The 12,173-nt window shown below is 44.6% G+C and overlaps 1 protein-coding gene and 1 long non-coding RNA gene across 2 annotated transcripts in view; one reads left to right on the top strand and one right to left on the bottom strand.

Annotated features, from left to right (window-relative positions):
• Nucleotides 1–607: 607 nt before the first annotated feature.
• Nucleotides 608–12,173, bottom strand: part of LOC309512827 (fibroblast growth factor receptor 1-A-like) — a gene marked incomplete at its 3' end in the record, with an annotated part of 73,151 nt that continues 61,585 nt past the window's right edge. The window contains exons 11-12 of the mRNA XM_082188554.1: nucleotides 768–865; nucleotides 608–622 (exon numbers count right to left, since the gene is read on the bottom strand). Coding sequence (XP_082044680.1) covers nucleotides 608–622; nucleotides 768–865 — 113 coding nt within the window. The remainder of the gene's footprint in view (nucleotides 623–767; nucleotides 866–12,173) is intronic.
• LOC309513109 lies at nucleotides 10,349–11,790 on the top strand. Its single transcript, XR_014211309.1, has 2 exons — nucleotides 10,349–11,607; nucleotides 11,687–11,790. It is a non-coding gene; the product is annotated as an uncharacterized lncRNA (long non-coding RNA).

The raw sequence follows: 12,173 nt of genomic DNA on the forward strand, positions 1-12,173 counted from the left end.
CCAATAGTTTAAGGGACCATTTCTTTTTTAAAGCCTTACTTTCCAGTTAGATTAAAGTGTAGCTCTCCTTGAGAGAAAGAACACATTATCTTGATGTTTTGAGAGGGCTCTGTTTATAGTTAGAGCCTGGCCAAATCCAACCTTGGAAAAGCTGTGTGTTGGTGTGTGTGTTAGTCTTCTTGGTTACAGGTTAAGGAACCACTGGCATTATTGGAGATTGACTGAATTGTTGTTCGGGACATGCTAGCGCCCAGCGACCCAAATCTGTGACCTGGAAGGTCATGACATGCCTAACTTCAGGGTCCGAGTGTCAGCTGCATAATCGATGGAGATATGCTTCAGTCTATCTGTAAATGTGTGGAAAATTACTATGTTTATCTATTTCTTTGCCAATCAGAAACCTGAAGCAAGGACGTAGCTTTGACCTTGGTGTAGGGTATAACTGCTGTGATCTTTGTAATTGTAAAGGAGGTGGCCTACGAACTCCCATGTGAGTCTTGAAGCTGACTTCTGCTGATGAAACTGCAAACTATCTTCAGTAAAACTTTTCTACAATTTATTATAATTCTGACTCCGGGTCTTCTTTCAAACATCTGGTCCTTGGGTCCTAGACTGTTACCCCCTAAGCATGTCATGGTTTAAGGAAGAAGAGAACGAGAACTCAGAGCAGGGAAAACTGGTGGGCTTTATTTGACCATATATACAAACAAACAAACAAAAACAACCATAAGGGGGGAAAACACACAGTCAAGAGCAGGTGTTCGTACATAAGACAGGTATAGGACCGCCCGGGCTGGACTGGAGGATGATGCCGACATGTTAACAGGAAACAGGCAAAACTTGGTAAACTCAAACTTGGGCTCTTCTAAAACAAAAACAACAAGGACAAGACCAGAAAAGACATGAGTGGCAGGATCCTGTCACAAAACTACAAAAGTGACCAACTAAAATGTCATGATCCTATTATTTAAGGTAACACTTTATTTTGATAGTCCAAGACATTGTAGAGCTTTTCACAATGCGCTTAACAACGGGATATTGTCAGTCTAAACACCGCTTTTTAACCCCCGGTAAAGGAGCGTTTCACACTTGTAATTTAGATGCGGGGTTACCACCGATTTTTACCCCGGGGTTATGAAACCCCGCTCTGGAGTGTTAACTCTGCATTGCAGTGCCAAACTTGTACAGTGTGAAATGATGCAGTGTTAGAATGTTACAACTAGATGCATAGAAACCGACAACCAATCGCTTGTCTTATATTCACACGCTTTGGCCAGTCTAGGAAACTGTGTATGATAGGAAAAAGGTCAAGCAGCGATGGAAAACACGACAATTGGAGTGAAGAAGAGACCATTTCATTCTTACCTTTATAGTTCGAAACGTTCACTCAGAATTTTTTTTTTGATATTACAGTCAGCAATGAGGACACGCAATGCTAAAGCCTTTATGTAAACAGGTCACGTATGTCTAGCCAGTAACACTGACACTGCAAATATCCAAATAAGGACTTTAACTCGGGTTTAGGAATGTACAATGTGAAACGACAGCTTATGAATACCCAGGATTAACTGTTATAGTATGAGCAGTGTGAAACGTAAATAAAGATAATGTCTCGGTTACTAACGTAACCTCGGTTCCCTGAGATGAGGGAACAAGTATTGCGTAAGGCTAGCTTACGCTATGGGAAAACTAATTTTCTCGAGAATATTGAAGCCAAATTTTTAAAATGCAGTGCAGCTGCACAGCAGACACAGATGAGCGACTAGCGCGGTCATTGGCTGTGCTGTGGCAACTGCACGAACCTATGGCGAGGCGGCTCAGACACGCGAACCAATCAGGCTGCTTCGCGCTCGGCACGTCAGAGCCCGCCAGAATGGGCGTGGCTTATTTCTTTATAAGCATACATTCTTAGCCAAGGAATTCAGGTTTAATTGACTGAAGCAATCTCCTGATCAAAGCACAGTAGCACGGCGAATTACGCAATACTCGTTCCCTCATCTCAGGGAACCGAGGTTACGTTAGTAACCGAGATGTTCCCTTTCGAGAGGTCTCTCGTATTGCATAAGGCTAGCTTACGCAATGGGAACCCCCTTCAAAACGCTGTGCGTGCTTAAACTTCGCTCCATACTGTAGCCCAAGGCAAGATGCCTGAGGCCCATAGAAGAGTAAAGTTATGAATCCTAATTGAAGCCAGTCCCCTGACGAGCTTCGCATTGGGAACCAAGGAATGGGCCTATAACAGGGCCAAATCCTTATAAAATATGTATACGGTAAGAACCGTAGTTCGAGTTCAGCCAGGACCAGACATGTATGGAGCCCTATGGCTTAGGGGGTTTGTGCTTATACTTTTATATTGAAAGAACCCTCGCTTGCAAAGCGGGAACTTCCAGGTTATAAAACCTCATAAATGTGGACGGCGAGGCCCAGCCGGCCGCCACACAGATATCTTCAATAGGTATTCCACTTTGACCAAGCCCATGACGAGGCCATACCTCTCGTGGAATGAGCTCTGACGCCTAAGGGGCAATGAAGGCCACTATCCAGCGTGATAATCTCTGCTTTATGACGGCGAGCCTCTTGGTGCGGCCGCCAAAGCATACAAAGAGCTGTTCCGACTGTCTGAATGAGGCAGAACACTCCAGATAAACTCTGAGAGCCCTGACGGGACAGAGTAAATTCGCGGCGAGGGAAGCGAAATAACCTGTGCTCTGAACGGAGTCGAGGGCACTTCAGGAACATAACCATGCCTTGGCTTAAGGACGACTCTGGAGTCGTTAGGCCCAAACTCAAGGCAGGAAGCGCTTACTGATAGCGCTTGCAAATCGCCCACTCTCTTGACTGAAGCGAGCGCCAGTAAAAGAGCGGTTTTGAGCGAAAGATGCTTCAGGTCCGCAGACCGAAGCTACTCGAATAGGGCACCCTTCATTGCTTCCAGGACCGTGGAGAGGTCATAGATAGGCACAGAGTGGGGTTGTGGAGGGTTTAGCCTCCTTGCCCCTTTAAGGAAGAGCACAACGAGGTAATTTCTTCCTAGTGATTGTCCGGCCACAAGAGCGTGAGATGCTGTTATGGCCACCACATACACTTTGAGCATGGAGGGGGTGCGACCCGCGTCCAAGAGCTCTTGCAAGAAGGTGAGTACACTTTATACTCCAGGCTCCATGCTGCGCACTAGCCAGAGAATACCACCCATTTCTGAGCATAGAGGCGCCTAGTCGAAGGTGCTCTTGCTTCGGTGATGGTTTTTAGCACCCTTTCCAGGGGACACCCGGGTACCTGTTGAGGGGCCATACGTGAAGGGCCCACAAGTCGGGACGGGGATGCCAGATTTTCGTGAGGAGATCTCTCCTCAGCGGTAACAGCCATGGGGCTGTTTCCAGCAGCTGTGCCATCTCGGAGAACCATAACTGGGTCTTCCAGAAAGGGGCTATTAGTAGGACTGCACACTTGCTCTCCCTGATCCGTTCGATGACCTGCGGTAGCATCGTGACCAGAGGGAATGCATACAGCTGGCTCTCGGCCAGTCATGGGCTAGCGCGTCCCTGCTTTTTGTGAAAAATGTTTGGCAACGAGCGTTGTCTTCTGAGGTGAAGAGGTCGACCTCTGCCTCGCTGAAGATGCTCCATATCAGCTGAACCGTCTGTGGGTGAAGAGACCATTCCCCTGGGGGAACATTGTCTCTGGATAACATATCCGCACCCTCGTTCAGAATGCCTGGCACATGCGCCACCCTCAGCGAGCGCAGGCTGTGCTGAGCCCATAGAATGAGACTCTTGGCCATGACGTACAGGTTGTTTGACCTGAGACCACCCTGGCGATTTATCTGGGACACCACTGCCATGTCCAAGCTGGAGTACTGATGATGACATACTCTGACGTAAGGCGCGCTTTCATTTGTATAGAGTCTATCACTGTTCCCAGGAAAGAAATACTCTGGCTGGGAGACAGTGTGCTTTTGAAAGCATTGATCCTGAGACCCAGGCATTCTAGATGGCTGAGGAGCCAGGATCAGTGAGTTATCTATTGTGCCTCCGATTGGGCTATAATCAGCCAAATCGTCGAGGTAATTTAACACTCGCATTCCCTGCTGTCTCAGTGCTGCGTCCATGCACTTCATAAAAGTATGAGGTGCTAGTGATAGGCCGAATGGTAGTACTGTGTACTGGTAAGCCTGCCCCTCGAAGGCGAATCTCAGGAATGGCCTGTGATGGGGCGATATCTGGATGTGAAAAAGCATTTTCAGATCCACTGACAAAAAAACAATCCCCTGGGCGAATATGCGCAAGGATTTGTTTGGTTGTCAGCATCCTGAACGGGCACGTCATAAGCGCTTTGTTCAGGTGTCTGAGGTCTAGGATGGGCCTTAAGCCGCCATCCTTTTTTGAAACGAGGAAGTAGCGACTGTAAAAGCCTGACTCGCTTTGTGAAAGAGGGACTGGTTCGACAGCTCCCTTTTCTAACAGTTCCGACACTTTGGTGCGAAGGACGTGTGCCACATCTCTTCTCACTGTCGTCTCGTCCACGGCTAAAAAGCACGGAGGTCTGCGAGCAAACTGTAGTGAGTAGCCTCGTTTATAATGTTCAACACCCATTCTGATATACCCTCTGGGGAGGGTGGGTGAATAACAACGGAGAAAACTCTCACTTAGCAGAGAAAGAGTCACGCAGGGGCACGCGTTTGGTGAATAAGCACAGGAGAAAAAAATGTCTCTCTCTGTATAATGTGAGTCACGCGGGGGCGGGGCTGGCGTGGGCTCACCTTTTTTGAATGCTCATTAATACTCTAACCTCGCCGTTGTGAAACAGAGGGTGCGAGGGGCGGGGTCGCTTTCTGTACGTAAGGAAGCTGGCAGTGACCGCAGTGAAGAGAGCAGCATGTCCTCATCAGTGAGAACAGCCGACTGTGAGTGAATGCAGATTCAGCGTGACTGGATCTCAGGCATGAAGACGCATTCATTGTGTCCATCTGAGTCATGTAGACAGTTCTTACATGACGCGCAAAACGGACTTTAAAATGTTATATAATTTTCACCTGCTGCCAGAGCCAGGATTTGAACATGGGTCTCTGAGGCGAAAGCCTTAGATTCCACCACTGAGCCACTGGGGGGAATGATGTAAGACAGTTAGCGTGAGCAGAGAAGAGAGCGGCATGTTTTGTGTAGCCTGTAAAAACGGCATTTGTTTGCAGGTGTTTATGTTTTATCACAGGCTCGTTTGCTGCAATATTGACATTTCCAGCCGCCCGAACTAAAGAGGGGACTGGGAAATGTGTGAGAAATGGAGGTTGGTCCGGCCTTGGTGGGACTCAAACACTCCCTTTCTTCCTTTCGCTGATGTGAGTGACGTAGTTTCAGAGTTGTGAAACTCACTCATTGGGCCCTATCTTGCACCCAGCGCAAGTGACTTTGTACAGCGACGCATGTATCATTCCTATTTTGCACCCGCGCAAAGCTGACTTTTCCCTCCACAGAAGCACGTCGGTAAGTTAGGAAATACACTTGCGCTCCCGGGGGCGGTGCAGCGCAAAGAGGAGGCATGTTCCGGCGCAAACGTTCCTTCATGCTATTTTGATGGTTTAGAAAACAATTGCGCCACTAACCAGGAAAAAATAGTTTAAAGTCAGTGGCGCATTGCGCATGTTATTCATATGCAATTTTAAGGGCGCATGCTTGGCCATAATCAATGTAGCGTGTGCACAACGCGCATACACTTAGATTCTCTCATCTACACAGAAGCAGCAGTTTTCATTTTTGCAAATCATACATTATTACGATAGATAGACAATTTATTATAAAAGCATACATCTAGCTTACACATTTACCCAAATTATCATACGCCTGTTTAACCGAAGCTAATTTGGGTGTGTTTCTCCATTTCAATGTAACTTCTCTCTTTTACGGCCATGACGAGAGCGTTGCTCTCCTTGGCTGTGAACCGCTCCTGGCGCGCGCCTGGCAAATCCGCCGTTACAATAGCAATCCGCTATGGAAAAAGCGCATCTGCTCTTAAAGGGAATGTGAGATGACGCTCTGATTGGTTTATTTCACGTTACGCCCAAACCACACCTATGAGTAATGAAGCTACTTCAGACCAGCCCATTTTAGATTTGCGCCTGGCGCAAGAGGCATTTATCCCGCCGGGAAAATAGCAACAGCACCGAGACCCGCCCACAAAGTTACTTGCGCTTTGCACTTGACACTTGCGTTTCAGATAGTTAAAATAGGGCCCATAGTGTCCGTCTGGGTCATGCAGAGCGCTCGAAACGGGTACGCGAGGGCGGGGTAGCTCTCTGAACGTAGTGAGAGCTAGTCGCGAGCGCAAGGGGACGAGCGGCAACTCTCATTCGCAGGCTGCTCGTTCCGCTGAAAAGCTATGTCATCATCTCGTCGCAGTCAGGGCAGCCGCCCTTGGCGAGTGCAGCTTCTTCACGGCCCAGACAGGAAGCGCAGAGGATGCGACAATCTCAGCCGAAGAGGGCCTCTGAACGAGGCGCACGTGACTCGAGGCATTTGCAACAACGCCTCAGAAATTCACTCTTTTAGAAGTGCGTCGCAGCGGTGAACAAACTATATTAGCTTTTGAAAAGGATATAGCACGCCGGATGGCACAGCAGGACAGCGGGCTGAAGGCGGTGTCCAGGAAAACGGATGCCGGCGTCCTCAGAACTGCAAGGCAGGTGGCTTGTCCTGCTGAAGGTTTTTCAACGGTCAGCGAAGTGGAGAGTTCGCTGAAGGAGATAAAATCTGAATTCCTTGGCTAAGAATGGATGCTTATAAAGACATAAGCCACGCCCATTCTGGCGGGCTCTGACGTGCCAGGGCGCGAAGTGGCCTAATTGGTTTGCGCGTCTGAGCCGCCTCGCCATAGGTTCGTGCAGTTGCCGCAGCACAGCCAATGACCGCACTAGTCGCTCATCTGTGGCTGCTGTGCAGCTGCACTGCGTTTAAAAAATTTGGCTTCAATATTCCAGAGAAAAGGAGTTTTCCCATAGCGTAAGCTAGCCTTACGCAATACGAGAGACCTCTCGAAAGGGAACCCAGGATTCCGTTTACCTGAGGTTTAGAATGACCCAGGGTTAACTCTTTCAAGTGTGAAAATCCTTTCTGTTGACTACAGTATAATGAGACTTAGTTGACATGTAGGTGCAAAGTTACTTATATTCAATAGAATGCTTGTTGGGGAGCATCAAAATAAAGTGTTAGCAGACAGTCTACTAATACCCTGAGACTTAGTTTACATTTACATTTATTCATTTAGCAGACGCTTTTATCCAAAGCGACTTACAAATGAGAACAATAGAAGCAGTTAAACTAACATTTACAACAATATGCAAGTGGTATGACCCTTCTCAGTTTAATCTAACGCAGTACATGTTAACTTTTTTATAATTTATTTATTTTTTATAATAGAATAGAATAGAATAGAAGAGAATAGAAGAGAAAGTGTTAGTATTACTGGGTCAAGTGCTGATGTAGTTGACATGTAGGTGCAAAGTTACTGTCTGCTTAAAGGTCCCCTATTATGCAAAATTAACTTTTGCATGCTGTTTGGACATAAATGTGTGTTGGCAGTGTGTGTATACACACAACCACCCAATAGTGATAAAAATCCACTCACTCCTTTTTTATTAATCCCCATAAATCATCAGCAGTGTCTCCCAACGACCTGTTTTCAGAATGCTGTTTTAGTGACGTCACTAGCGCAGGCCCCGCCCACGAGTGTTGCCAGACACTGCCATTCTAACATAGACCCGCCCTGATCGAGTTCACAGCTGCTGCACTGACGAGAATGTCTCCCAAGCGTTGTAGGTGTTGTGTGGCTGGATGTATTAATCCACATAGCTCTCTCTATTTACTCCCGAAATCTGAGGCAGCCGCTGAAGACGAGGTGGAATTATTTTGTTTTTAAAGAAAATGCTCCCTCAACTCTACCGAAATAACTTACTGTGTTTACTCAGCTCTTACGGTGATTTTCTGAAGTAAAACTGACGCTTCATCTTTTGTGTTATGTACAATAAACTTTATTAAACTCATCAGTATATGTTTGATCATCATTCGGACCTGGTCCGAAACAGCAGACTTGTAGGCTATTAAAGGGGACATATCATGCTTTTAAATCGTTCCTTTTTACATATAAATCATACATTTGTGGTCTATATAAAGCGGAACTGCAATGCTTGGGTCTGAATTCCTTATTATTATAGCTCCACAGGCCCCTTTTCTACCCCTTTTCTGATGTGCGTCTGAGAGCAACTCGTTTTGGTGCGGTCTCTTTAAATGCAAATGAGACACTTCATACCCCGCCCCCTCTCCAGGTTGCAGAGGCGACACTCGGTTCAACTCCACCCCGTTCGGCCATTTTTGTAGAGATAAGATTATCTAGCGGCACAGAAACTTTTTATTCACACGTTATTAACAAAATGTCAACAACGGAAGACTTGTCCATCCAGCCTTACATGTTCGAGCCAGAGTTGGACACGGAGCGAGATGAAAATGAAGACAACGAACCTGCAGAACAATGTCTTCATATGGATGTATCGCAATGGTGTGTTACTGTATTTACATTAACTTCTCTATCCATGCCCACTACTACAATACTGCCTGTTTTACACTTCCGCCTGGCTCCGAAGAGAGAGAGTGTGCGCTCGTTCTTTCAGCTAAACATGCGCCCTGAAGAAGTACTTTACTTTTTTAACGTTATTTACAGCTTACCGAAGTGCTCTGTGCGTCGTCTCCAAAGATAGAAGGAATTGACCCCTCAATCAGACGAAGTCTATTGGCAAATCCTTCTTTATACTGGCGGAGGTTGCTGAAGTAGTTGTCCTCGAAGTGCTTCGCGCACACAAAAATGACTTTACCCACAGATGTGGGTACATTTCCGTGAAAAATAAAACTCAACCAGGCACTTCGAAGAGGTTCTGATGCTGGGAGACGGTGTAATGAAGCGTGTGGGTTACTACATCCAACAACCGAACATTTTGACTTATCCTCTCGTAACTTTTGCATCCTTGAGCTTGGACTACAAAATCGCAGCGAGAAATCAAAATGGCGGATTGCTCGAAGTGTTGGGCCGGGAGTAGGTGTCCTTATTTGGCAGTTCCGCTGCAAATACTGTGACGTAATTGTTAAAAAAACGTAATAGAGAATAGAAAAATCCGAATAGGTTGCAAATTATGACCAAAACAGAATAAAGATATCAACGAAGCACCTGAAGAGAATAATTTCAACTTTTCTGTACTTCTAAACACAACAAAATGCATTTACTGTAAGGGCTAAAAAAGTGGATTTAGCATGATATGTCCCCTTTAATAATGGATACATACAAGCAGATGACAAATACGTTATAACCGTAATTAAACTACTAAACTATACCTGTTCCATCTCTATACAGCACTCTGACTCTGTAGGCATTATTGTCCGACTCCGGGTCGAAATGAACACCGTTACTGAGAGTTTCTGATATTATTATCATCATTCCGTGAGATGAAATTGTCCTGAGAGACTGAGCGCGAGCTCGTGAGACTCCGCCCCCTGTGTCGTGCAGCAGCAGCTTATTTGCATTTAAAGGGCACACACTAAAACAGTGCGTTTTTCTGAGCCCCAAAAAATGACAATTTAAACATGCTGTAAAAAATGATCTGTTGGGTATTTTGAGCTAAAACTACACATACACACTCTGGGGACATCAGAGACTTATTTTACATCTTGTGAAAAGGGGCATAATAGGGGACCTTTAAAATGTGCTAACACTTTATTTTGATTCTCCCCAACAGACATCCTACTGACTATAAGTAACTTTGTAAGTCGTCAACTTATTTTACTAACCCCAACCCTACCAATCTACTAATACTCTAATGAGAGTTGGTGGACATATAGGTGCAATGTTACATATAGATGTCTAAAGGGGCCCCAAATAAAGTTTTACCGTATTTACTAGCATTGACAATGCCTTAAACATAATAGCTTGTGCCTTCCATATTTTGTGATTTTTATGGAAACCAGTTGTGTTACCAAATTCAACCCATAGCTTCAAGATGACTGTGGATAAAAAGGGGTGATCCGTGGCCAAACGCTGCTGGGACGCAGGTCGGGCTTGATCACCCCCGGCTGTGTCACCTGGGTGAGGGTGTATGATGTTGAAAGACCCGAAACATCCGATGAACCCAGGAACATCACTGATGATGTGTCCCAGGGCATCCGTAGGATGTATCTTTCACCTGTTACCAAATTCAACCCATAGTAGGTACATGCACTAATTTTCGTAAATTGGAGTGAATTCAATCCGATTTCAGATTATGTTTAAATGAACCCTAAATGTTCCAATACAATTCACATATTTGTTTATATGTGCATTAAAGCCACACTAAGTAGAAATTGTGTTTTTGTCAAACAGCGACCCCTAGAGTCGCTGTGGAATACTTGCACTGTCGTAAATTATATTATAACATTTTTACATGATTGCAGCTAAATCACAAGTAAATAGTCTATAGTCTAGGCCTACTGTATAATTTAATTTGTGTTGTTTTTATTGGAATGTAAACATTACAAAATGCCAGATAACATCAATTAAGTTAAATGTACGTCGCATTATTTCATAACATTGGCCGTTATGATGTCATTAGACATGATTATTGCAATTTATCATAATAGTTTGCAAATTGTGCTCGTTTACACTATTTACAACCTCTACGTTAGGCTTATTTATGATAATTATGTGAGATATTGAAAGCTGTTCTCATGATAATCGCAGGAATCAATCAACAGCGTCTGATATCCCTCAGGACTACGTGATAAATACACCTCACAACACCTGAATTCAGCTGGCAAACTAATTCGTGAGGCATAGCTATCTGATTTATCAAAACGATTCCATTTACACCTGGTCACATAAATGTATTTTTGCGAAACGGATTTAAATTCGAGCTTCAATTCTCGCGCTATATGCAGATTTAATGGAGTGCACGTCACCGAGATATGAGCTGCATTTTATAGATCATCAGCTAAAATTTCAAAATCAAAGACCGCAATAAGAGAGAGCAGTAACAGCCCTGGTAAGATCATTTCGTTTCTTTACTTTTAATGATGAAGATTGTGTGTTAAGCGTCTGCGACTTACTTTCACTTTGATTTGCGATAGTTTGCACGTTGGCTTGATGCAGTTGCTCATCTGCGGTGATGCGTGTTCCAGTGCGTCGTCGTATCTGGATATAACATAATAGCCTGTACAACGCTGAACGCTCTCACACGTTTTTAATTTTTTTTTTTTTTTTTTTTAGCATTTTTGGGAGGAGTACAATTTACATATATGGTTTCAACAACCATATGCATTTACACTTGTCCAGTTTCGTCTGGAATGCGTCTCAGATCTCCTCCTGAAGTGGTTTGAGGGATCGGATTCAAATCCGTCTCAAATGCGTTTCGGAAGGCATACCTGGACTTTTCACGATCGGATAGCTATCCGATCTGAGAAAATGCATGAAGTGGCCAGGTGAACCCCCATGACAAAAACATACGCACGAAAGCCGAAAACAAACGCTGGTTGGCCTCTCACGTCCAAATTTGACGAAGTGGTGGGGGAAGTGACGTATGCCGTAAAGCAGTCGAATTTTGTAGTTCTTTTTGTGCTCTTGTTACTACCCGAACACCGAAGTTACATAGTGCCAGTAAAAGAGATACAGACCCTGTCAGGCTATGGCAGACGTGTCATTCAACCTATTGTAAGTTGATGTACCATCACAAGGATCTTGGAAATATATTATGAAGGTTGAAAAGTTACATAGTGTCGCTTTAAATGTATTCCGAACAAAACTTCAGCACATGTACAGTTCCTGCGTTCAGAACAGGAGAAAGCTCACCAGAGCTACCCATGAGTATAATTGTCTTTTTTTGCCTTGATGACATATCTAAAAAGAAAGCTGACATTTAAGTCAGAAGTGTTTTTGTTTTTTTGCAAATATTTAGTAAATATTTAGTTGCATCCACTGAGCAGTTCTTCATTCGACATGATCAGTTCAAATTTATACGCATGTTTGGATGACGTAAACATACGCATCACGGCACTACGCATATGCGCATGGAATTTTTTTATCCAAAAATAGTCTGATTCAAGTGTTTACGTGCTTAACTTTTCTGTTGATTGAACACCCCTTTCAATCTGATTGAGCCATCAATCTGA

Source organism: Leuciscus leuciscus (genome assembly GCF_965113295.1).
Source record: "Leuciscus leuciscus genome assembly, chromosome: 13".
Lineage (NCBI taxonomy): Eukaryota > Metazoa > Chordata > Actinopteri > Cypriniformes > Leuciscidae > Leuciscus > Leuciscus leuciscus.